This window comes from Echinops telfairi, unplaced genomic scaffold (genome assembly GCF_000313985.2).
Source record: "Echinops telfairi isolate 266 unplaced genomic scaffold, ASM31398v2 ScPeMD7_2565;HRSCAF=3150, whole genome shotgun sequence".
Classification (NCBI taxonomy): Eukaryota; Metazoa; Chordata; class Mammalia; order Afrosoricida; family Tenrecidae; genus Echinops; species Echinops telfairi.
In genome coordinates this window covers 77980-104995 of record NW_022106463.1, presented here as the reverse complement: position 1 = coordinate 104995, position 27016 = coordinate 77980, and the positions used below count along the sequence as shown (strand labels likewise).

The following is a 27016-nucleotide window of genomic DNA, read 5'->3' as shown; positions in this document are numbered from 1 at the left end:
AAAGCGAACAAATATGTAAGGGTGTCAATAACAGATTGGATTTTTGCACAGATAATAAACATTTTGATTACAAATATGGCTAGACCAGAGGATGTACACTGGTACACATAGGAATTGAAACGGGGAATCCAGGACAGATGATCCCTTCCCTTCAGGACCAGTGGTGACAGTGGTGATACCGGGAGGGTGGAGGGAGAATAGGGTGAAAAGGGGGAACCAATTACAAGGATCTACATATAACCTCCTCCCTGGGGGACGGGCAACTGAAAAGTGGGTGAAGGGAGACGTTGGACAGTGTAAGATGTGACAAAATAATAATTTATGAATTATCATGGGTTCATGAGCTGATGCCAGGGCCTTCAGTGGAGGGCAAATGTTTTGAGGCTGATGAGGGCAACAGATGTACAAATGTGCTTTACACGATTGGTGGATGTATGGATTGTGATAAAGAGTTGTATGAGCCCCTAATAAAGCGAATTATAAGTAAGAAAAAACATTTTGAAATAATTATACAATTAAACTTGGGAGAGTTTGAAGAAATTGGCTAGATTAGAATACCAGAACCTTAAAGTCTTGTCCTTTAAGTACATCATTTATCAAATGTCACTAATTTTATCAGTATGTTTTTGATTTTAATAATGTGAATTAGGCAACTTTTGAGCATTTGTTGAATGTGAAGAATGGAATGGCTGTGTTGTTGGGTGATGTTCTGACTTAACAGGGATCTTATCTACCACAGAGTGAAAACTGCCTGGTCCTAAGTCATCCTCACAATTGTGTTTCAGCCATTGTTGCAGCCACTGTGTTAATCCATCTTGCCCAAGGTCGTCTTCTTTCCCACTGCTCCTCTACCTTACTTGACAACCTTCTCCAGAGACTGTTCTCTCATGATAACCTGTCCAGAGTATGAGCACACAGCCACTGTTTGAGATACCTGTATAAATGTTGTCCTACGGTGCTAAGTCAACATTAGCAGGTCTGAGTAGAAAGGCTCCGTGTGGTTTCACAGGCTTCCTCAGGCAGTGGCTGGTGGTGTACAGCCAGGTGCTTACCCAACCGCACCGCCGGAGCTCCTTTTTGTAGAGCGTAGAGACTTGTTAAAACAAAATCAAAATATGAATATGTGTGTATTCTTTCTTGACATCCTTCATCAAGGTCTGTACACTTCTTAATATGGTTCTCTGCCTCCGTCAATAATTCTGCAGTCTTTTGAGTTATACAACATGTCGGATTGGCACTTTGTGTATCCTCAGAAGACAAATATTGCATCGCGTTTCAAAATGCCTTGAGCTGGGGGAACAAGAAATGGAAGAGGGCAAGAACAGGACGATAGGATGGGTAGGGTATGATTCCCAATGAAATTCTCCCAGGACAGTCCGTGTTATGTTCAAAGAATAAACATTTACCTTGAACATGTTTTGAAGTGGAAGATTGAAAAAAAAATTCCTCAGTTTAACTTTCCTGGCTGTTTGGCTCACCAATGTTTTCCATTTTCTAAACACTGCACACTAACCCTTAATGACTGTCCTGTGTCCTTTGAGAAAAGCTCACCAAGAGTAACCCTTTGGAGTCTGGAGGTGCAGACGCCATCACACAGGTTGAGTTCAGTTGGCACTGAGATCCACCACTGTTCAATTGGGCCCTTGTTTCCTGAAGGGACCACAGTGCAATTACGACATGCGGCCGATCGAGAGCATCTGTCTGCATCCATCCATGCGTCACAAGTAACATGTGTCAACACTTTGTTTGGAATCTACCTGTGCACAAAGAAATTTAAACCTTACTAAAAGTTTTAGATTCACCTTCCAACTATCTCAGAAAGGGTGAAATAAGTTAGTAAATGCTTATTTGCTAAAATCTTGAGATTTGTTCATCCAGTTAAGTAACTGAAAACAATAGCAAAATAGCATTTTAGTTAAAACATTTCCCAGTGATTTTAAACAATTTCACATGCTGAACAAATTGAGTGCGGTTTATCTGATTTACAAATCCTGTGTTTCAAAAGCAACAACTGCCATTGGGTCCAGTGTGACCCATACTCGCCTGTAGGGCAGTGTGGGGTTTGGGGACTGTTTAAGAGTGGCAAGTGCCTTCCCCTGCAGCGGCTGCTGGTGTTTGCAGCAGCCCAGTGCCTAACCACCACGCCTCCAGGGCTCCTTTATCCCATTGCATAATTTTAGCATTCGGCAGAATATTGGGGTAATAGTCACTCATTGGTATAAGTAAATATTCCTTTGTTTAATTTCAGCTATTACACATTTATATGTGATGGTCTAGCATGTATTAGTGTGGAAACATGTTTGTTAGGAGGATGATTGAAAGATTCTATGAGGATACAGTGTGTTTGATACTTGAATAAAAGGTGGAGATGTGGACGTGAGCCCATTCCCAGCTGTGGCGTCAGTGTTGAAAGCAAATCAGCAACTTCAGTAGTGCTGCATTTGTAAACAGGAGAGGAGTCCTTTCTTAGACATTTTGTTAATTATTGCCTCATTTCTAGACTTTAGACTCCAGACACAACCCTCCTCCTAATATACTTTACTTTAAAGCACTTAACCAGTAGCTGTGTATGCATTGTATACATGCAAAATAATTCTTCCTCCTTCTTCCAACCAATTTTGTTCCCCTTACTGGCTTTACAGCCACACAGAATACAAGATTTAGGGTTACATATCCCACGGGATTTGTTTTCTGAAGGAAACGGGTACTTAATGGAAATGTGGGGCTTGGGTAGAATGAATTTAGCTATGGAAGAGAGCCAGGCTAAAACTGTTAAGACCATTAAATCACAGGGAGGAGTAATGATTTGCTCTACTAAGATCACTGTTTTAGAGAGAAAGGAAGAAACAATGTATATATTTATTAGATTACATATACATAAAGTATCTCGGGTGCTTATTCCTCTGAACTGTGGGGAAGGAAATAATCCTCGGGAAACTTGTAATTGAAAGGCACCTGACACTTGAGTTTTGGGGGTAATTTTTCTGTATTTCAGTTGAGTGTAAACAAAAAGTCACAGAAGGAACAGTACTTAAACCTTTCTAACTCTTGTGGGGGACTCAGGAGGAACTCGCCCCCACAGTTTGGTGGCCATCCTTTAGTCCCACATTTCTGTCGGGCACACTAATCACTTTCTTGGTTTGCCACAGTAGTAGTGAATAAACAATAGTTTTCATCATTTTTAGTTCATTACAAATTGCAATTCTGTTAAGTCAAAAGATTTTTACTTTATAAATCTGATACTCTTTGAGATATTCGGAACTCTTGTGTGGTCTGCACTCAACCACCCGCAGCTCTGTGGGAGAAAGACAGCTTTCACTCCTGTCAACAGTACCGTCTCAGAGACACACAGGCGCAGTGAGTCAGCATCGACTCGAAGGGAATGAGTTGGAGTTTAATTATAGCAGAGACTTATGCACCTACTACCATGGTTTTGATAATGAATGAATGAGTACTTGGTCCAAGTTCCCACTGGACTTACCAGTAGGCTCAAAATGGAATTTCTTTATAACACATGGTTTTGTCTCAAACTGCAAAGTTATTGAGAGTGCTTTAATCATGATTCGAATGGAGGCCAGGGAGTGCCACAGCTGTTGTGATTAGCAGGCGGTAGGGGCGGGCGTGAGTCACTTTGGGTTCTGGAGCCCCAGAGCAGATAGCACACGCTTGTGTTGAGGAAGGATAGGGAGGCAGCGTCATGAGAAAGATTCATGGCTACTTTTTAGTTTTCAATGCACAGCTTTTGTAATTCTCAATCTGGTTGGAATGATCTAAATTTCAGAATGCACTTTTTACCAATAGAAAACATTTTGCACCTTAAATCAATGAATGCAATTTTAAAACTCCTTTTATTTGTAGGTGTTTCAATCCCCTTTGTTGGCATCTGTGTTTAGTCTTAATATTGCAAATAAAGACCATTGTTCAGAAAACTCATAATTCAGAAAGAAAGGTGGGGCACTAGCTGGAAAAGGCTCCTGATGCTTATTTTCCTCCCCATTCTGTTTGCTGCCGGAATTCACGGACAGTAACACACTAACCGAGGTGATCTTTGTGTGACATTGGAACACACTCCCCCTGAAACTAGCAGTTTTTGCATGTGCGCATGTTGTATTACTCGAGAATTTCTCTTAATAACTTGGGTTACATAATTTTTAAAGACATTTAATAGTGGAACATTTTCAAAGTATGGAGTAAAATAAAAGCATGGTGGAAAAATAACATTTTGCAATTCCTTCCCTATTTACATCTAGATGAGCACCTTGCTTGGAAATGCAAATAACTATCCTTGGATTTATTCGTAATTTAATTGAAATGTTGAACTCTAAGGAAATAGAAGCAAAACTAAGGTGTTCAGGTACATTCCAATCAAGCACAGTAGGGGCTCACACAGCTCCCAAGTCCCAAATCCATGGGTCAGGTGTGCTTGCAGCAAAGCTGGTGAACCCAAGATTAGTTGGCCCATGAGTTGTTGAAGGTGAAAAATGGGCCCTCACAGGAGTACAGAAGCAGGACAAATAGAAGGTTGCCACCTTGCAGGTTTGTGGGAGCTGGCAGATTCCAAGATCTGACAGTTAGGTGGCAGGCTGCTGGCTCCCATTCCACCAGGTGAAAAGAGGGTGATATACAGTATTGAGAGCTTTGGTAGAACTTCCCTGTTGACTAGCCCTGAGCAACCTCACCTTTCAGCTGATGGGCTGCCCACATCCGCTCACAAAAGGTGACTGCTTCACTATATAAAGCACTGAATCATTTCCCAGTTAATGTTAACACAACCTGAACAATCACTGTCCACAATGAACCGGTTTTTGAAAATGACACACACACACACACACACAAAGTCTTAGCTTTACGTATTCTTGGATATTTTCATTTGGAGATATTACAAATAAGCTGTTAAGATTATTCTTTTAGAAGTCACTTCTCGGCAATATATCTAAGAGTATAATTCTGGAGTAATCTGTTTCATGAAGTCTGTACTACCATGAGAAACCTGTAAGGCTGTACATCTGTGCCATTACTTGTATCGTTCATCTTGTGATTTCAGCCATTAATTACACAGATTGTGTACAGTGATCACTACATGGCAATATGAGGAGTTTCCCTGACAGCTGGTGATGAGTGCCCTTTCCCCTGAGTTCGCATTCCCCCTGACTTGGAGGCATGTCCTGTGGAGAATATACATTGCAGTCATTCCTGCAGTTTTTTTACAGGCAATTCAAAGACATTGAAGAATTATGTTTGCAACCATTCTCATTGTTGCTGAATTTTTCTTCCCTTGTTAACTTAAAACACACTGCCCTCTGAGGTTCCCTTTTATTCTTTTGAGATGCTTTTGTCCCATGAAAATAATTCTTAAGATGGACTAATGCTCAAGGCAGACCTTGAACTATTCATTAAAACTATTCAGTTTTAAGATGACTTTAGGTAATATTTTTGGTTTAACATTTAAAAGGTTTTCTTTTAAAGCAATAGTTTCAGGGGTTCATCCATTTCTGTGATGCCAGAAAATCTGGATACCATAAAAAATCTGAAATTCTGTTGTTCACACCCCTCCCTTTAATTAGGAGCTTCTATAGATTTTTAGAGTCTTTGATCAAAATATTCAGTCATGGTAAATGTGCACCATACTATTCTAGTCGTCTCAAAGCAGAGGAGGGAAATGTCCGTGGAGACAACCACACATTCTATCTCCTTTTAGTCCCAACTCTCCTCTTCTGTGCTCCAGAGGAATAGGCAGCAATTGTGTCTTCAGACAGTTGCAAGCTTTCACAACCCCGGCAACACTTAGTAAAGTAGCAGGTTGAGAGCAGCAAGTCGGTGGCTCGTAATACAGACATTATCAAAGAGTAGCTGCTGGGGCTGCTTCTGTACAACCAACACCGGGACTGGCTTTACTTTAGAGCCATGGCTCCGTGGGTGCTCGGGCTTGATTGGCCTGACTAGGTTTGGTGCTTTTGTTCTACCTCCTGCTTTGATGTCCTGTTGGTAAAAACCTGTTTGGCACAACCTTCTTGGCCCATTTCTCAATAATTTTCATAAAAGTCCCCACCCTGGACTCTTCTGTGTCCTGGGACATAGTCTATCCAGATGAGCCCTTGGGAGCTTTAAAAAAGGTGTCACCATGGCCTTCTGAACGGAACTTTCTATAGAGCCTTTTGATTTGACTTTTTTTTTTTGGTAATGCAGCACCAACTACAGATTACAGAAAATTGTGTACCATACATTCTAGTTGGGATATCCACGTATGAAATAAAACTCTAATACCAATGTTTTTTTCCATACCTTGTATCCCGAGTGGAATCACAGGTCATTGTTGAGAGGAACGGCTGCAATGAGGTGCTCTTTTACATTCCCACCAGCAGTGTGTTCGTGCCTGTTTCCCCACCCACTCGCCATTTGTCACTTTCCTTTCTTAGTCTCAGCCAGAGTAGTGGGAGTGGAATAGAATCGCCCCGTGGGGTTGCTTGCCTTTCTCTCTTGGCTAATGAGACCTCGTGATGGAGTGGGTTACATTACAGCGCAAGGTCAGTATGAAATCACCAATAGCTCTTCTGGTGAAAGATAGGGCTTTCTACACCTTTAAAACTTACCCTATAGACTGGTAAGGAACTGCCCTGCAGGCCACGCTGGTCCTGTAGGGTTGCTAAGAGATGGGATTGACTGACATGGAGTTTGGTTTTGGTTGATTAATGAGGCCAAGCATGGTTTTAGTGGCCATTTGCCCTCTGGTGAAATGCTTCTCCAAACTTTTTGCCAATTTTATGGTTGTGATATTTGTCTTTATGGTTTTAAGTTGCTAAAACTATACTTTATTTTGGTTATTAATCGACATTTTCTGGAGATATTTTCCCTGTCTGTGGCATGTCTTTTTACTTTTCTTTTTTGGTAAAGTCTTGATGAGCATCATTTTTAATTTTTATATGAGCCCATTTTATTTTGCCTTTTGCTATTTGTGTTTTTGTTATTAGCAAAAACCGCAGATTGTAAGCAAAGCCTGACAGAATGATCCTGCTTGTTAGAATTATTTTAATTTAGGACTCAACTTTTAAGGCTTGAGACTATTTTGAATTTGTTTTGGGGAATGGTGTGTAGATCCCGTTTAATTTTTGTGCAAGTGGAAATCCAGTTTTCCCAGGCCCATTTATTGAAGAGACTCTTGGCATTGAATGGGATTAGCACACTTCTAAAACACCAATTGGCCACACTTGTGTGGGCTTCTCTGTACTCTCAATTCCATTCCGTTTATCTGTGCCTCAGTTGTTAAACTAGTTCAAGGCTGCTTTGATTACCGTAACTATAAAGTACGCCTCAAAATCAATAAAGAGGCTTTGTCTTTTACCATTGTTTTAGCTTTGTGGAATGCTTCTTGCCATTCCATATAAAGTTGATAATTGAAAATAAAGTTGATAATTGATGTTCCTTTATTTATAAAAGAGGATGCTAGAATATTTATACAGGTTACATTGACTGCACATTGTTTTGGATAGTGTTGGCATCTTGACAGTCTTCCAATAACTCCGTAGATTTCTTTAGCAGTGCTTTATAGGTTTCATCGTATGCGTTCTTGACGGTCCCTGCTTCTCTGTATCCTGTGTGTTCTAGTCTGTTCGAGATGGTATTGTAAATCGAAATGTTTCCAAATTTTCTTTTTTCATTTGTCTTTGCTTAATATGTATAGTAGCTCAACTGATTTTTTGTTACTGTGGCAGAACCTGTATTGGTAATTTTTCCAAATTCCTCTGTTAGTTCTACATTGTGTTAGGCTTCTGTGAGTTGCAATCAGCTTGCAGACAACACCAAGGAGCCCTCTTGGCACATGGTTAAATGTTTGCTTATGAATTCAGAGCTGCTCAGCACAGCCCTGAAAGAAATGGCCCAGCAAGTGTTGCCACAGAGATTACAGCCTTGGAAGCTTATTGGGCAGGCCTGCTCTGTGCTCGGGGCTCCCTGTGAGTTAGCGTTGACTCCACAGCCCACAACAGAACAGCTTCTTGATCAGGGGAGAGACCCTGGCTGGTGGTACATGGTAAATGTTACCTCACATATCACTAATAATATTTACATAAATAAATTAAAAAATATATTGGTAACTAGAACTTTGCTAAGTTCTAGAGAGATGACCTGTTTAGATTTCATTAGTTAATGATTTTTATATTGTAAGTTTGTAGTATTTTCAACTTTAAATAAAATGTTGACGCCCAGGTGGAACTTTTACTAGTCTTGATGGCATTACAAAGAACTGAAGTAACCCAGCCATCCAGTTTGGTTCATGTTTCCAGTTGTTCTTGTTAGCTTTCATGCTAGTGATTGAGATAAATATATATCCCATCTACAAAACCACATATAAAAAGGTTAATTAAGTAAGTACTAATTAAACTAGGAGCAGATAATCCAACATCATGTAGAATACTCAATATACTCAACAGAAAAGTAAAATGAATGCTGGTTCTTCATGGAAATCAGGGAAGAAAAGACGCTTTTTTGGTCGATTTGTGCCATGTTTTGCATGAAATTAAAAAAAAAAAAGTTAGAGTTTCTAACCAGGATCAGGCTCTTAGTGGATCAGTGATGTGCATTGGAGGGATCTTTGAATTCTTTTAACTTAACCCCAGCATTTTGTACATGCACATACATATCCAGCCAGTACTCTAATGTGTGAATAACCTGAGGTTTAAAGAATGACACTGATCTAGGTAAATGCCCTTGCTATTTTGAGACTACATTCCTCTAACAGTTAAGAAGGGGAAAAAAAAAAGTCTACATCTGTATGTCTGTTATTCCTAAATTCTGATTGTGTACTGTACTTGTGCTATTTCAAGTACATTGTAAACAAATGCAGACCTGCATCCTGGGGCATAGGTCCCCAAGGCGAACACTGACCTGTGACTGTGCAGGGTAAGAGTGTCTCTGCTGGGCTGGGGCACAGCCCACTGTCCAGATGCCTGGCCCCCAGCATGACGTGGAAGAACCCTGTAGCTCCAATAGCAACCAGAGTTCTTTGTGAGGTTTTGGATTGTAAGTTTTTTGTTTTTTTTTTAAAGGTTTTAAGTTCTGGTATGCTATAGAAAATGAAATACAAAGGATTTAATTAAAGACCTTTAAAATGTCATTTTCAGGATTTTGTTTATTCTATTATCAAAAGATTAAGCTTAACTGAATTTTATGTTCTTCCAATAATTGAAAAAGAAATCCACACTCAATTGCATGAAAATAATCAAACGAGGTAAAAACTTCAACCTTTAACAGAACCTAATTACTGTGAACATTTTCTGATAAGAGTTAACACTTAAGTTTTGGGATGATTCTTGAAATCAATTGTTTTGTAAATGGTGAATTTGGATTTTATTTTACTTTTAGGATGATAAAAGAAAACGTGGATGAAGCCACTTAAAATTCAGCATCCGGTGACATTCTGAAGAGCCAAGAGAGCAGGAGTGCTGGAATCATTCCTGTCAGGTGAGGCCGCAGCCCTGCAGTATTTTTTAACTTCGTACGAAGTGGTTGTGAGGTGCCACTGAATTGGCTCTGATCCTGCATCCTCACATGTGTTCCTATGGCGGCACTCATTGATGCAGTCCCTGGGTCAATCTATCTTGTCGAGGGCTTTCCACTTTTCCGCTGCCTTTCCACTTTACCAAATGTGATGTCCTCCTGGTCTCTCCTGATAACACGTCGAAAGTATGTAAGATGAAGTCTTGCCATCCTGGCCTCTAAAGAGCATTCTGGTCTTTCTTCCTGCAATGCAGATAGCTTTGTCCTTTTAGTAGTCCAGGGTGCCTTCAATATTGTTCTCCAAATGAGCAAATCAGACTGCTCATATGAACTAGTTATGCTTAATTTTCATGGACCATTTTTCCTGGATTGCATTGAGTATAATGAGCATATACAGTGCATATAAACTGCAGTTTTCATTTACTGCAGTATTATCAAATAACAGAGGTGGAAACATGTACTACTCTGCCTTGCATCACTACCATTTTTGTGTCCCAGCATGCTTTGAGGTTAACTGTAGCTCCAAATTGCCATCATCTTTCCTCAGTGATAGTACCATCTATAAACTTTAAGTAAAACTGGACTAAGAGAAAGGATATGTAAAACACGTCTGTCTTAACAAAAGAAAAACTGTTTTTGGGTTGGAATTTGAGATCCCAAGTCTAAAATTTTAGTCTTAAATTCCTTTGCAAAGTGTGAATAATCTTTAAAAGGTGTATCATCATAACTTAATAAGAATTCTGGCTCCATCGCTCCCTTCTTTCTACTCTTTGTAGAGCTGTCATACATTGTAAAGTGTCATATAACATACATTCAGGGGCTTTTTATGCCAAGATTTTTTTTCCTTTTTATATGAAAATCTTTTGCTGGCATTTTATCAGTAGTTACATACAATGTTTGTCTTTTGTGATTGCCTTCTTTCATTCAGCATAGGTATCAGGTCCATCCACATTGCGAGCTGTTTCGAAAGTTTGTTATTTTTACACATTGTATAATACTCTGTTGTTAGATGTATATAGTTTGTGGTTTTTGCTTTTTTCCACTGATGTTTGATAGTTTTCTATCTTTCTGCTAGTGAATAGTGCTTCAGTGAACCTGGGTGTACATATATCCACTCATGCTGTTGTTACTTCTGTAAGATAGAGAAAGGGATGAGTGGCTCCCAGTCTTTGTATTTTCAGCTTTGTAAGGGAAGTACCATACCAGTTTCCATAGTAGTTGTACCATTTTAGTTTTACTGTAGTGTGTGATGGTCCCAGTCTCTATACCAGCATTTATTGTTTTCTGATTTTAAAAAAAAGCAACTTTGCTATATTAATGCTGGGTAGAGATGGCATTTCATTATTGTTTTGAGTTGCATTTTCGATTGGGTAGATTAGTAGCGGGCCAGAGGAAAAGAAGACCTTCGATAAGATGATCGTGACTGCAACAGTGGGGTTGCAGGGAACAATTGTGAAGACGGCCCAGAACTGGGCCAGAGTTGGAACTGGCTTGACATCTAATATCGTCAGTGGCTAAATGAATGTCAATATTTCTTCAGTTTTTTGACTGCCTCAATGTCTTCTCTGGTGCTGTGTCCTCTGCCCATTTTAACAATAGATGGTCTTTTTGTTGAGTTCTCCATCAGCTTCAGTTTGCTCCCTCTTCTGATTTGCAGTTGTCAAGTTTCGTTTTTTTCTTCTAGTTTTCAAGTTGTCTTTACTCTTTCGGTGAAATCTTTTGTGACAGGATTTTGACATGGATGTCATCTTGACAGGTCCCAATAGTTCTCCCTTAACTGGTGATACATGTGACACCACAAGACACCCGATTTCAACGAGATGGCATGGTATTGGTCCGCATGTTGGGAAAGCACCAGGGAAATCATCTTTTCAAAGCTTCTCTTTGACACCAACCCCGTGTAGCGCGCAATGTTGAGTCCCAGTTGCCCAACTCTAGACAATTAGCCTCGGGCAGGGAGTGCTTTTCAGAGCTCATTTTGTGATGAGGGTCTTCATCCGAGCACCTGTGACTAGTGCCGTGGTCTGGCCCCACATGAGGTCCACTGAACAGGAAACTCTGGGCAATACATTTTAAGAACAAACTCCCCTCAAATATATATGGACAGGAAAAAAGGTAACCCACATAAACTGTCTACAGACTGAGCACATGTGCTTGCATGCACATTTATCAAGTATGTTTGTGATGGGGGGACGCTTGCTTTATGTCGTTTGAGTCACTAAATAGAATACTTTTATTTAAAAGTTCTGGTTTTCAAGATAAAATGAAGCCAAATATACAGTTGGTTCCTAGAGAAGTGAGAGCTACCGAACCTTAGTACTATCTAGTTAAGAAACTGCCATTTCCATGGTAGTGTCCGTCTTCACTTTCAGGTGATCTGTAAAGCAGTGCGGGAAGGCAGCGCATCAGTATCATGTGGGCTTGTTAAAGACTGGGAGTGGAAAAGAGGGCTGCGGCAGGCTCAGGTCCTGAGACTACATTCCCAGCAGGCCCTGTTTTGAGAACCACCGTTTTAGTGTATCGGCACATTTTAACGGTTCAGCATTTGGGTCATCTGTACATGAGCTCACTATCGGTCGATGATCTGCTCTGTAAACCGTCACGTAATTCACTGACTCCTTAAAAAATAATGTGCTAAAGTAATTGCTTTTGAATGAGATCGTTCTCCAGTCTGCTGCTCAGTAATTCTAATCCAGCTAATTTTTTTTCAGTAATGAAAAGCTAGTTCTCCTTTAGAGAAATACAAACAACAAACAATTCTTGCTTTTTTTTCCAGGTCAAATCACTTTACGGGAGAAACAACTCCGAAGATTCATATTCCACACTTGAGTTTAATAAATGCCTCCACACGTTCTGTGCACAGGCAGTCCTGAGCGAAATCTTGTTTGTGTCTTTTCATCAGAGTTGTAGCTTTGTTGGAACAGAGGCATAAGATGTGGTCTTCCTGCGAAGCAAGAGCACCATAGGTGGCGTATGCAGTGGGCTGAACGGTCTCGTCTGAGCCGCCCGTGGCCCTGCAGAAAGTGGTTGCCTGCTTCCATAGACTGTTTTTACAGGGTTGATAGAAAACAGAATCTACTCGATGGTCACATATTTGGCTTTTGTGCAAGAATAAGCTCAAAGCCTTTGAATTAACAAGATAAGCTACATGTGCAGGAAGTGAAGGTGATTCTTGGAAGGTACTTTGTTACAAGTAGCCCTGTTGGCCTGCTGGGTGAGTTAAATGAGGCTGTCAGCTCCCATAAAGACCATCTCAGAAATCTTTAGGCAGTCGCTCTCCTCAGTGACTTGGATGACAGTTTATTTGGTTTTCTTGGGTAGGGGTTGGTTTAATGGTTTCAAAGTGAAGGTAAAAATCTACAGAAAGGGCAAATGAGTTCTTAGGGGTTGCCTGCTGTGTTGGAAATAGTCTTAAGCTTTGTTTGCAATTTGAATCCATTCAATAAATCACTACCTGCCTCCTAGTGTGGTGGTGTCTCACTGGTTAATGTACCTGGGACCCTCTAGAGCAGTGGTTTGCAACCTACCTCATGTTGCAACCCTTTCATACAGTTCATGTAGTGGTGACACCCCCCCCCCCTCATCCAGTTATTTTCGTTGCTACTTCATAACTGTAATTGTGCTTTTAGGAATCGAGGGACCTCTATGAAAGGGTCATTCAACCCCCAGAGGGGTCACCGCCAATCCATTGAGAACTGCTGCTCTAGAGGGTTGTTTTTACAGAACAGTTCTCTGGAGGACTTCAGCCCCCAATGTCAGAGAACAAATTTTATTTGAAATGTAAAGCAGCTCCTGCTGCTCCAAGAAAAGCCATCATCGGTTAATGAGCGGAGGCGGCAGTGCGTCTCGGTGATAGATGCTCTCTACTCCAAATGGATGCCAAGAGGTGGGCAGACTTCAATTTCGGACGGAGCCCCAAGTGTGTGTGCGACTGCCCAGGCATCCACCTCTTCATGAGAATGTTCACTGAGTGTTCAGAGTATCATTACACCTTGCAAGTTTCTTCCAGGAGCCCTATGGTGTAGTGGTTACATGTTGGGCTGTTAACTGCAAGATCAGCGGTTCAAATCCACCATGGGAAATGGGACTTTTCACTCCCATAGTTACAGTCTCGGATACCCACAGGGTCAGTATGCAATGACAGTGGTTTGTTTTTCCTTCCTAGTTTATTAGTAAGGCTCTTGTCCACTAAGAGGCGCCCTGGTGGTGCAGTTGGTTTGGTGTTGGGCAGCGATCTGAACCCAGTGGGGGTGAATGATAAGGAGCCACTCATCTTATAGCCTTGAAACCACAGGGACGATTCTACTGTGTCCTACTGGGTTGCTGTGTGTCAGAATGGATTTGATGGCAGTGACTTTGGTTTGTACTTGAGTTTAGAAAGCCCAGATTTTTGTAAAGCATTGTCTGCAAGTCAGCAGCAAAGACAATCCACTTCCACGCCCTCTGCATTTACTGAGCAGACTCGAGATTCATCACTTCACAACTAATGTCTGGGATTTAAATTGTATTATGCTATGAAATAGATTCAATGCATGAACTAATACAACTTACAAAATACTTTATCCTGGCAAAATACACAGTAGTTCCCTTATGCTTTATTCTAAAGAATTAGTATTTTTTTAAACATATTTTATTAGGCATTTTGGATCTTGCCAGCATTGATATGCTGTGTTCTGGCAGATGTAAATTTGGGAGAGCTGCATCAGGATTGGAGGAAGGCTTATTACCCACTTGCAATATGTAGATGACACAACCTTGCTTGCTAAAAGCGAGGAGGAACTGAAGCATTTGCCGATGAAGAGCAAGGACTGTACCTTCAGTATGGATTCAACTCAATGTGAGGAAGGCCCAAATCCTCACAACAGTGGACCAATAGGGAACATCGTGATCAATGGAGAAAAGTTGAAGTTGTCAAGGATTTAATTTTGTTTGTATCCATAATCAAGGCTCATGGAAGTAGCAGCCAAGAGATCAAAAGACCTAGTAGAGAAATCTGCTGCACAAGACCTCTTTGGAGTATTGAAAAGCAAGGATGTTCCTGGAGGACATCATGTTTGATAAAGTGGCGCACTGGTGAGAGCTGGCCCTCAACGAGAAAGATGGACACAGCGCTGCACCACCCATGGCTCAGGCACTGGAACACCTGTGAGGAGGGCACAGGACCGGGCGGTGTCCTGTTCCCTTGTGCATGGGGTCGCTCTGGCACAGAGCCGACCCGACCGCACTTTGCAGCAGCAGCAACCTGACGTTGACAAGCTCGAAGTCTACAGCTGGTTAGACGTCACGGAGCAACACCTGAGCACCCCCTCCCCCCATAAATTCCACACATTTGAACTGAAAGACTTCAGAGGATAATTATAGTGTTGGTATGAAATTGTATTTGTCAAAGAATAATTCAGTGGTCGTGAGATCGCCTGACCCTGCACTAATTGCTATAGTGACACCCGTCAACGATGTTAGGAGATGGTTTGGGGCTCGGCCTGCAGAACTCAGTGTACATTCACTAAGCTGGTAAGGTGCTACCAGAGCACGACTTCCTCCCTCAGAGATCACCGGCACTTCCCAGCACTGCCTACCCTGGGTGGTTGCTGCCTCATCAGACAGGTTGCCCTAACTTGAATTTAAAACCCTTTTCATTGTTAACACATGAGAATACTCACCTTTTATCCCTCAGGCTTCACTCCAGGATGAGAGAGAATGCACGTGTGCTGTATGCTTAAGACTAACTTTAGGTGCAACGTGGCACAAAACTTAAAAGCCCGAGATGGCAAAAAGCAAACCTCTGAGTTGATTCTGATTCATGGTGGCTCCATATAGTTTCCAAGGCTGAAACACTCCCAGAGCTGCTGGTGGACTGCAACTGTTGACCTTGAGGTTAGCAGTCCATCACTTGGCTGACAGCACCACCAGGGCTTAAGGGGAAGGATTCGGGAGCTGACATAGGAGACAACCCATTCTATCTCAAACTTTAACATGTTTTTCTTTCTCTGTCCCTGTATCAAGTCATTATTAGAAAATTAAGTTAACCCAACTTTCCAAATGTAGTTTCCTCCCTAAGATCCAAGATTTCACACTTCACTTTTCAGAGCCTCCCCATTACTTTTCAGCCTAAGCTTCTAAAGGAGTGTGTATTCTAATAAATACTTCTCTGCTCATATCCTAACCATGATTCTGGAACAAAAGAAATTGCAATTACAAACTCATATATGTAGTTGCCCTGACCAAGACCACCTTTTGTCTTGCCCAGAAGGCTACGATATCCAATCGGATACCAATACACGATTCAATTTCGTTGTAAAAGCCCATTCTCAGCCCTCACTAAATTGAAAAGCACAGTTCTCACCCACCCACCTTAATCTACTGGGGCTCCACATTGAGAGAAAAAAAATGAAAGAGGCCAACGTTGTATTTTATTGAGAAAATGAAAAAAGGCAGTGTTAGGATATAAACTTGGCTGTGAAATGTCTAATATCAGGTGACAGTTACTATTTGTACAAGCTGGCTTGATTTGTGTTGGAAAATCTGTCTTGGAAGGACCTAAGAGCTCAGACCTGCACACCATCCACTGATGGAGTGACCACCCACAGAAGCACACGGTGCGCTCTGATGCAGCAGCCAGGGCTCTAAGGCACAGGCGGGATTTAGGCTTTTCCCAATATTCAAAATAACGGCTTGGTGGATCCCAAGAGTACGGACGAAAGTTTATAGTAAATTTCTCCTTCAGGGCTAGTGCCCTGGTTTACAACTTAAGATTCAGAGAGTACCTATCATCTAGCTACTTTGCAAAGAACCCCTCAAATTTGCAGTTACTGTCAATTCCAACCTTTGTTCTAGGAAACCCACACTCACTGCCATGGCGTTAACTTCGACTCATGAGGGCCATGCAGGGCAGAGTGGAGCTGTTCCTTGGATTTCTAAGACTAACTCTTGGTAGGACTAGAAAGTCCTGGGTGACTGAGGCAGCAGCCTAGCATTAACCCACTCTGCCAACAGGCTCCTCTCTCAATCCATAGCAACTGTATATTATACCCACGCAGGACCTCTGCTCCCGCATATCCAGTCATTATTCAAGGGCAGCAATTCCACTTACCTAGTGCTAGGCATCTTGAATGTAATATGCTTCCCTTGATGTAAGCAAATAAAAACAATACGTTCCTCTCCTGCCTCATTTCTGTTGCTGTTCTCCCCTCCCCCTCCCCCCAGAAAATTCTCCAGGGCTAGTAGGAAACTGAAATTTAATAAAGATTTCTTCTTTAATTTCCTAAGTAGAGTTCATTTAGCATTCCACATTGTGGAAAACTGGAATACACAGTCTAGACACTACAACACTGAGAAGGTAGGATATGGGTGAGAAAACCCATCTCTATAAGTACTTTAGAATCCACTAGGACAACCATGTCCCATCTTACAGACTCCAGCAGATTACAGGTGTGGAACTGCAAGAGGTTTACAGATGCCAGAAGAATTCCAAGTGCTTGAAGGGAGAATGTAATATTGGCTCTGGAAAGACCTATCCTTTGGTCACCGCAGCTGCACTCTGTAGGCACCTATTAGCAACTTTACCTGTTGTAAGAAAAACAAACCAAAAACAACATGTCAGTACAGAAGTAGACACCCTCCTTTTCCAGAAAAGAAGCCCAAAACACCCTACACTGGCTTCGTCCCAGCTTGATGTGCTTTGGTCAGGGCTCATAGAAATGAGGACACATGGGCCCTACTGACAGATGATGACCAGCCTAGGTACTCTGCGTGTTGTGCGTCAGTCTTGTGTGAGGCACCACCACCAGTTTCGTACTTGGTCAGCATCTGATATGCCAGAGATTTGGTTGCTATGGAAAGTATAAGCTGCCCTTGTTTCTGTGTCTGAACTCTTTTGAACTGGTTCAAAACCCTGAGTAAATATCAAAACCTTTAAGTGGCCTGTGAGGATGTCACAGGTTTGATCGGACAGTGTTTCTTTTGCTATATGTAGGATTGCTATGGGTCAGAATTGACTTAGAAGTCTTCTCTTCACTATGTCTGACATGATTTAGACCCATAAACACAAGTAGATTGATTCACCTATTGTTGCTAACTCAGGGTGTACTTTTCTTGAGGACAGACCCTCTTGAAATGGTTTCTAGTGATGATAAATACAAGGAAGCTATTTTCACCTTAGCAGACGGTGCTTCTGATAACCTTAAGACGAGTTTATTGAGGCCGGCAACAGGGCTGAATGAATAAATAAAATGACTATCCTAAAACAGAAAGAAATCAAGAAATGATGCCAGTATTTTTCCATGAACTTTTACCTTACATTTATAATAGCCGACACCTTTAAGACTCAGATGACTTCAAAGGATGTCACACAAACATTAGAAAATATATTTGATTTTTGTTAGTCAATATACTGTGGTTTATTTTTCCCCTCAATTTACTAGAAAGATGCAAATAACCCCCCATAAAATCTTGCAAAATTTATCTGGAAAGCCAGTATCCAGAGAAATGTTTATGACTAATCTGTGTGCAGCTATGTATAACAGCAGGAGTGTTAAACATGTTCATCTACCGAGAGCCAGTATCCAAAGAGATATGTATGACGAACATGTAGGCAGAATGTTAAACATGCTCATACCCAGTTAACTTTAGTTCAGCTTAGGGAAAGAATCCTCAATGCGGCAAAAGTTCGATGTGGACTTAACCGTTTAGCCACTTGTATGTGAAAAATGAAAAGATAACGGGCCTTTCCCACAAACTTTCTGAAGGTCCCTCTTAATCAAATAAGCATAGATACAATCAGTCAACATCAGTAAAGGGCTTCAACTTAGGTACCAGAAGCACGAATAGATACATTTCTTTGTGAATTTTCCTTAAATGAACATCACGCTATTTTATTCCACACACTTGGTAACCACAGAAGCTAATGGTTAGAGACCCAGGCACTCATGACATTCCCTCAGCGCCTCCGCTGACTCAGCACCCCCCCGGGGCACTGACTTGAAGTGAGTTTTGAGTGAGTGTCATGACCTGGATCGTAACCTATTTGGAATATGGAAGATTTTGCGGTCATAAGAAATAAATTGCCTGGTTTAAAATATGCCTTTTCCCACTACTATAGTAAGCATAATTTAAAGTCACAAAAATTTTTTATTTCCGTTGACGTCGTTCAGGATAATCTTATGATTACAGTTTGCAACTGGCTTACTGAATTTTAATGACTTGTTTCCATGACAACGGATTTAAAACAATTACTTTGTACTTTTGATATAATAATTTACAGTATTGAGCTACAAAAAAAATCTTACCAGAAAAATGGGGAGTTGAAATTTATCGTTTAAAACTACAGCGTGTACACTACATGGTCCACAGAGCCGAGCAATGACTTCTTTACCAATAAAGTTTGCGTGGAAAATAAACAGTAGGATACCAGAGCCTGGGGAAGTGAGAAAGATACATTTTATTAAAGAGCCTGAGATAAGGGATCTGTCACAAAATGGACATTGAGCATTGTGCCAACATCTCATGCCATACAGGCAATCAAAGAGGAGATGGGACCCTTGGGGGCGGTGAGTGTATGCTAATACAGGAAGGACAGCTCGGAAAAGGAAGGTGAGAACAGCTGCGCCCCTCCTGGCACGTGCAGAAACGCGAGTCTGCTTTGCGCTGTGCGTGCTCTCAACAAAATGTGACAGACATGTATGAGCTCAATGACCTTTATGGTCAACCAGCCATGGTCAACAAACTACACTCACCTAGGCCAGCCATCAAGAGCAGAATGAAAATGTACTTGGTTCACGGTGTCCGTGGGGAAAGAATGCGTGGAAACTACTGAACGCGCCTCTCTGAAAACCAGCTAAGCCTGACCGGAAAGCAAAGACTAGCTGTCCTGAACCAGCGGGGCCATGCTTTTCCTTAGCAGAATTGTCAGGCATGACACCCTGGCCAAGGCACCCTGGGGCACAGTGGTCCAGTGCTAAGCTTGGATGGTGGTTCAAACCCACTCAGCACATCTAATTCGTGGTTTCCATAGATTCCTGTGTGGCCAAAACAAGCCTGTGGGTCCCTAAGTAGCTTCTGAAGGGGGAATGGGGCATTTCAGCTCCACTTTTCACAGGATCCTGGCTCCTACTGAACTTGTTCGTGTGCCTCCTTGAGAAGGTAGCTGCTGGCGTTACAAAGCCTGGGAAATAGCTCTGATGTTGCCTTCCCTTAGTAAAACTTACTGCAGAGCAAGATAGATATTACGGAATTATTTCCAAAAGGGCATGTTAATCCAGTGACTAAGCAATCATAAGATTCAGGAAAAACGTCGATCACCTTCTAAAACTATATTATTGTCATGGAATTTCATTGAGGTTTCCTTCGGTTCAAAGATAAATTAAAAAAAAAAAGTCTCAAGGCTCAGCTTATGTAAATATTATCCTTTCTTCTTTCCCACTTGATTCTTAGTGATTGTTAGACGGTGCTCCACAGGGCCTCCTCGGTTACTGCCATAGCAGTTTAGCTGTCAGGGCAGCGCTGCTGGTAAGGAGTTCACATCATTATGTATAATGGAATTTCCTTTAGGTTTTCTTCAAAGAAAGGTTCTGTGTAAAACCAGTTCATTTTTATACTGTCATGTTTCAGAGAGAAAGCACAGGTTTACCTTCAGGTATGTTCTGTGGAGGCTTGTAATTGAATTCTGTTGAAAAATCTGGACCTTCACAGAGACGATGACACGCTATTGGAAAAACCGGTTCTAGTAGAAGAAGCCGTGCTTCAAAGTAATCTCTTATTGTCTCTTCTGCGACTCTCGAAAGTCTAATAAAAAAGTACAGGTAGAATTCTCAATGTTAACGCGGACCCGAACCATGAGCCATAAATCTATTCTACTAGGGAGCGTGAGACTGTGTCTGACCAACCTTTTACAATCAAGTCAACACTGGTCCTGCTTGCTTCCTCTTTAGCACTCACCACCTGACAAACTAGGCTCTTATTGTCTATCTCCTCTAAATGGAATTGAATTTCAAGAAGGGAAGGTCTTTCTCTCCTGCTTTCCATATCCACAGCCTTAAGAACAGAGCCTGAAAAAGTGGGTGCTTAGTACATATTTGGTTAGTGAAAAACCAGGAAGGAGAATCTAGAGAAATCAACTAAGGAAGGTTTGCCATGCACACGCCAAGTCTCATTCAGTGCTTAGTTGAGCGAGACAACACTCATCAGTGCCATCTGGGGACATCTGGTCTGAGCGCAGGCAGTTAAAACCCAAAGCACTGCTCCGCACAGGACAGAGCGAACGGCTCCGCAAGGTTTGAGAGGCCATCAATCTTTATGAAAACCGACCGCCGCATCCACTGGGGGGCTCCAACTGATGACCTTTCAATTAGCAGCCCAAGGCAGGCATTTGCATTCACCCCTGTGCTGCGAACAGAACCCACCAGCACTTTTCCTGGACCATCTTTTTCTGAGCAGTTACAGAGAGACTGTACTAATTACAACGAGTAAAAACCGAGATGCTTGATTTAACTCGGGCCTATTCACCTCCTACTTACGTTTCTAAATGATTCTTCAGCAGATCATACACCAGCACGTTGTTACTCTGCTTAGCAAAATACAGTGCATTATTCTGGTGCTTGGACAGAATATTACAGTCCGCCCCACACTCGATCACAAGCCGCACGATGTCCGAGTTTCCTCTTTTGCAGGCCTGGGTCAGGAAGAAGGGTGAGAATTTGATGTAAAGTGTAAGACTTTTGGTAAGTACCAATCCATGTTTGTTCCTTTCTGCACCCCTGCCTGGGTGCGCGCTGTGGAGGGGATGAACATGGAGTCCTGGCCCGACCCTTTCAGAGCTCGGCCTCACGCTGGGTGTTTCATCTGCACGCTATTTCAATTCTCAGGATTGCTTTACAGCCCAAAGAGAAACCATTTGTAGATATTCTATCACTTTCTTCGCTGCTAAGATGCCTGAGCAAGCAGGCAGCCAAAGGACCTATCCACTTCAGGCACAGGGTACACCAGGCTACCGTCTCTGTGACCTGCACCGTGACTGAGAACAAGACCTGCTGCCCCAAGCTGCTGGCTATGCCGTGATGGGTCCTAGAGGGAAACGAAATCACCTCTCAGGACCACAAAACATTTCTAGCAGCTGCTTTCAGGGAGGGCTCTTTAAGCATAAATACAAATTTAGTTGGAGTCATGACAAAGACCATTTTGGGATTAAAAACGCCCAGGTCAGCGGTTCTATTTTTGTCCCTGTTAGTCCTGTGTCAGTCTTTCAATTCTTTTGAGACTCACGTTTTCCGTTTTCCAAAGCATGTGACAGTTGAGACTAAAGACAAACTATTGCTGTTAGGTGCTCTCTGGTCAGTTCCAACTCACAGTCACACTACCTACGCACAACGGAACAGAACGCTGTCAGGTCTGGTCCTGCCGTCTGCGCAAACATTCATTCCTGTGCCGGAGCCCGCCGTGTCCAAAGTACATTAAGATGAGGTCAGTCTGACCATTTTTGCCTCTCAGAAGCATGCTGGCTTTACTTCTTCCAAGACACATCAGTTTGTCCTTGTAGCAGGTTAGCCGTCTTTGGTACTTTCAATAGTCTTTTCCAGCACTACAATTCAAACCATCAACAATCCTTGGTCTTCCTTATTCAATATCCAACTTTTTCAATTGCAAATGAGGCAATGGAAAATCCCATGGGTTTGGGTCAGCCTTCAAAATCACATCCTTGCTTTTCTATACTCTTAGTCTTGTTCAGCAGGTTTATCTAATACCACGCATCACGTGATCTCGTGACTGCTGCCGCCTTGAGCCTTGATTGGGATCCCAGGAAACAAAACCCTTGACAACGTCCACCTTTTCTCCATTGATTACGGTGTCACATATTGGTCCAGTTGTGAGGATTTGGAGTTCTTAACATTGAGACATAATCTATATTGAAGGCTGCAATCTTTGATCCTCCCTCAGCAAGTGCTTCAAGTCCTCCTCACCATCAGCAAGCCAAGGTTGTCATCTGCATATAGCAGGTTAATAAGCCTTCCTCTAATCCTGATGCCACATTCTTTTTCATAGAATCCAGCTTCTCTGAGGATTTGCTCCGCATGCAGATTGAACAAGTGTGGTGAGAGGATACAACCCACATCGCACACCTTTCCTGATTTTCAACCATGTGGTGTTCCCTTGTTCTGTGCCCACACTGCCTCTGGATGCATGCACGAGTTCTGAAGGAGCACAATGCAGTGTTCTGGAATGCCCTTTCTTCTCGAGGTCATCCAGTGTTAGGATCCACACTGTCCAATGCTTGGCACAGTCAGTAAAACACAAAACATTTTTCTGCTATTCTCTGCTTTGAAAAACTGTCAGAGCTAGTGCTGAAAGAAGAATCACTGTATTTGAATTATGGTGTTGGTGAAGAATATTCAAAGTATGGCCAACAGGCAGAAGAATAGACAAATAGTTTTGGAAGAAGTACAGCTTGAGTTCGCCCGGAAGCGAGGATGGCGAGACATCGTTACCGTACTTTGGGCATGTTATCTGAAGTGAGCAGTCCCTGGGAAAGTAGAGGGTTCAGCCCAAAGCAGGAAAACCTTCAAGAGAAAGACTGACAGTGGATGCACAACAGGCTCAGAATCAGCGCAAGCACAGGTTGAAGGGGCCAGCAGTGCTGGTGAGCCCGTCCCGCAGAGTAACAGCGGCAATAACAGTGACAGATAAGGCCCAGGGCCAAGCACTCTGCTCCAAAGTGTGCAGCGTCACTCATGAAGGGCGGCCGAGATAAGTTCCTGTAGACGCCTCTCTGTGCGTGACTGGGGACTTGCTTGGACACGCTGTGTCCTAACAGCACCTTGGCGCAGGACACTAGACATGCCTATTGGTGAATGAGTGGGGGGCGGGGGGCTCAAAGTCGAGGCTAATCTAAAACTACCCACTCAGGGAAAATTAGTAACAGGGGTGGGTTGTGTGTGTGTGTTTTAGATGTGTCAAGTGAAGAATTTACCAAGGTCGAAGAGTAATGAAAATTCAGTATGTCTCTTTCAGTTACCAGTCTTGGCACACACAAATGCAGTGGGCCCCTTTCTGTGTCATTAACATCCACTCCTGCTCTGTGCCTTTCTGGCTACCTCAAGTACCCCACCCTCATGAGCTTCTATTTGTTTTCTTTTTAAAAATCATTTTATTGGGGCTCATCCAACTCTTATCACAATCCACACATACATCAATTATGTAAATAAAGCACACTCACACATTCGTTGCCCTCATCATTCTCCAAACTCACTTTCCGCTTGGGTTCCTGGAATCAGATCATTTTCCCTTTTCCCCTCCCCCTCCCTCCCCGCTTCCCCCTCCCTCACGAACCCTTAATAATGTATAAATTATTATTTTATCTTATCTTACACTGCCTGGCGTCTCCCTTCACCCACCCTTCTGCTGCCCATCCCCCAGAGAGGAGGTTATAGCTAGATCCTTGTGATTGATTCCCCCTTTCTTGCCCCCCTCTGGTATCGCCACTCTCACCGCTGGTCCTGAGGGGTTCATCTGTCCTAGATTCCCTGTTTCCAGTTCCCATCTGTACTGCTGTGCATCCTCTGGTCTAACCAGGTTTGCAAGGCAGAATTGGGATCATGGTAGTTGGGGGAGGAAGCATTTAAGAACTAGCGGGAGGTTGTGAGTTTCATTATTGCTACACTGAACCCTCAGTGACTCATCTCCTCTCCACTACCCCTCTGCAAGGGATGTCCATGTGTCTACAGATGGGCATTGGGTCCCCATCACGCACCACCCTCATTTACGATATGATAGGTCTCGATAGCTGGGCATCATCAGCCTTCTTCACCACACTTACTTATGCACACATTCATCTTCAGCGTTATGTGGGGAGGGTGGTCACACAATGATGGTTTTTGTTCTTTGGTGTCTGCTACCTGATCCCTTCAACACCTCATGTTCACACAGGCTCGTGTGCTTCTTCTCTGTGGGCTTTGTTGCTTCGGAGCTAGATGGCCGCTTGTTTGCCTTCAAGCCTTTAAGACCCCAGCCGCTTTATCTTTTGATAGCCGGGCACCATCAGATTTCTTCACCACATTTGCTTATGCACACGTCTGTCTTCAGCGATCTTGTCGGGAAGGTGGGTATCATGAAATGACTGTTTAGCTGAGCAAGGTGCTCTTGTATTAAGGGAATGCGCATGAGGCGGCCCAATGCCCACCTGCCACCCTACTACTAAACCTATAAATATATGCACCTAGGTCCATTTCCCCCTTTGTTTTCAATGGGCCAGCTGAGCCATTCACCACCAAGATTTCCCTGAGACCCAGCTCCGTCTCCTTTTATGCACCCTCCTAGCACAGGATGGCTTGTTTACGAGTCTCGGTCTCCTGCTCATCCGTGAGCTGCTTGAGTCCACAGGTGACCTTGTTCCTCCTCATATGTCCAGGGCCCAGTACAAGCAAAACAAAAACTCACTGTTACTGAGTCGATGCCAACTCATAGCGACCCTATAGGACAGGGTAGAAGTGCCCCTCTGAGTTTCCGAGACTGTCACTCTTTATGCGAGTAGAAGCCCTGTCTCTCTCCCGAGGCCCAGCACCGAGGGAGGTAAGTGCAGTTCCTATCATGAACACCTGCTCCGTGCAATGTATTTACCTTCATTAGCGCAGTCTCCCCATTGCTCTGCTGGACATTTACAAAAGCTCCTGCTTCCAAAAGAATAGCCACTGTTGTCAGAAAGTTCTATTAAAAACAAACAAACAAACACAGTAAGTCAAATTCCTAGAATTCTTTAAAAGATGCTTTAAAATATTGTTAAATGTTTAGACATCATCAGATTCTATCTCAAGCAGGTTGCTGAATAGATTATTTCCATTTTCCACTGTGATTTTGCTGTAAGCATGGGATGGTACTGTAAATGGGGCCCTCCTGGCTCCTGGGCTCGAAGGCCTACCCTCTTAGGCAGCAAGTTCAACCTGGACTACAATCACTGGTTTCAATATAAGAGTCTCTGTGGCTAGGTCCTTCGAAGAGATAGTAAATGGGAACATTTTAGTTAAGTTATTGAACAAAGGAAACATCAAAATCTTAAGTGATTTCATATAAATCACTTGCAATGAGAAATCCATTTTTGATAATTTAATTACAACGTCCCACTGTGGCTGAAAGCATCCACTCATTACAAGTCAATGAACAACTGAAATGTCAATGACACAGGTATGGGATGGTATGACCTCACTCCCCACCCCCATTATGTTCCCTTCGGCTCTCTTTTCCCACCGTGAGGCATTCCCTTGCAAACTGTGACAAAGGACACACTGTCCAGCCCCCGACCTTCTCAGCTGCGTGAATCAGAGCCGTCGTCCCATTCTTCTGTCTCCCATTAACCTTGGCTCCTTTCTTGATAAGCAGTCTCAAGAGGTCATCTTGTCCTCCAGCTGCAGCATGCATCACTAGAGTCAGCCCACTTGGATCCTTTGTTATTAGGGGACATTAACAAGAAAATATGTTAATAATCAGAAAAAAAACTCAGAACTAAGCTTCTTCACCTAGAACGTCAATTTGAAATCAACTATATTTATTTAAGCATCTACTAAACTTTTAAACTAAAATATTCTAGTAAACATTCAGAAATGAATGACCTTTACAGCTTTTTCCATATATCAACTATCACCGTAAAATCATACGGTTTTTATGTATAAAGTTCTAAAAGCACACCGGAAGCTTGCCTGACAAAAGCTAACACCAAAGGCACTGACCATATTTTTACAGGAAAAAAAGCAACACAACTTTGTCAACATTGTTTGTGTAAAAATATGCACCCTACTCCTGTGAGGTCTTTGCCTAAGTACTGCTGTACCAGGTTATTTTTAGATGGTGTTGTTAGGAAATGTCTCTCAGGAGGCTGTGAGCGGTAAGCAGACATGGAAGGCGGCAGATTTACATAAAAACCCCCGCTCTTATCTCATGCTCCACGTCAAATGGGGGTTGACTATGTCAAGTTACCAAATGGAAAATGGCTACCTCATTACATAACTGCCAAACCACAAAGATTCACGGCCCAGCCACGCTGAGTGTAACCTCAGTCCTCACCACCATTACTCTCGCCTCATACTTTCACGTTCATTACGGCCAGACATGCATCATTAGTGGGCAAAATAGAAAGACTTTTACTATTGGCCTAAATGTGAAATACAGGGTAATAAGAGTGGATGAGTCAGAAGTAGGTGTCCAAACTACATCAATACATAAATTCCAAACCACTGAAAATCATGGGCCAGCCAAGTGACTCACACCTCACCTATCAGACACCATACACAAAAACTAATTCAAAGTAGATCAATAACCTAAATATGCGAAAAGCACAAAACTTAGAAACCAGACTTCATAAAAATGAAAATATTTGTGTATAAAGGACTTCATCAGAAGTGAACAGACAACCTAGACATTAGAAGAAAATAATAATTCATAAATTATCAAGGGCTCCGGCTATCAAAAGATATAGCGTCTGGGGTCTTAGGAGCTTGAAGGTAAATAAGCGGCCATCTAGCTCAGAAGCAACAAAGCCCACATGGAA

The 27016-nt window shown here is 42.5% G+C and overlaps 2 protein-coding genes across 3 annotated transcripts in view; one reads left to right on the top strand and one right to left on the bottom strand.

The window, feature by feature from the left end:
* PSPC1 (paraspeckle component 1) overlaps positions 1–12371 on the top strand; it is a 109003-nt gene extending 96632 nt beyond the window's left edge. The window contains exons 10-11 of the transcript XR_006680433.1: positions 9358–9456; positions 12269–12371. The gene's annotated coding sequence lies outside the window, so the exon portion shown is untranslated. The remainder of the gene's footprint in view (positions 1–9357; positions 9457–12268) is intronic.
* A 3509-nt stretch (positions 12372–15880) lies between these two features.
* MPHOSPH8 (M-phase phosphoprotein 8) overlaps positions 15881–27016 on the bottom strand; it is a 43984-nt gene continuing 32848 nt past the window's right edge. For both annotated transcript variants that reach the window (XM_045293980.1, XM_045293981.1), the window contains 7 exons: positions 25774–25914; positions 25096–25182; positions 21003–21157; positions 20117–20271; positions 18777–18904; positions 17646–17729; positions 15881–17055 (listed from right to left, as the gene is read on the bottom strand). In XM_045293980.1, coding sequence (XP_045149915.1) covers positions 17014–17055; positions 17646–17729; positions 18777–18904; positions 20117–20271; positions 21003–21157; positions 25096–25182; positions 25774–25914 — 792 coding nt within the window. In that variant the 3' untranslated portion in view covers positions 15881–17013. The remainder of the gene's footprint in view (positions 17056–17645; positions 17730–18776; positions 18905–20116; positions 20272–21002; positions 21158–25095; positions 25183–25773; positions 25915–27016) is intronic.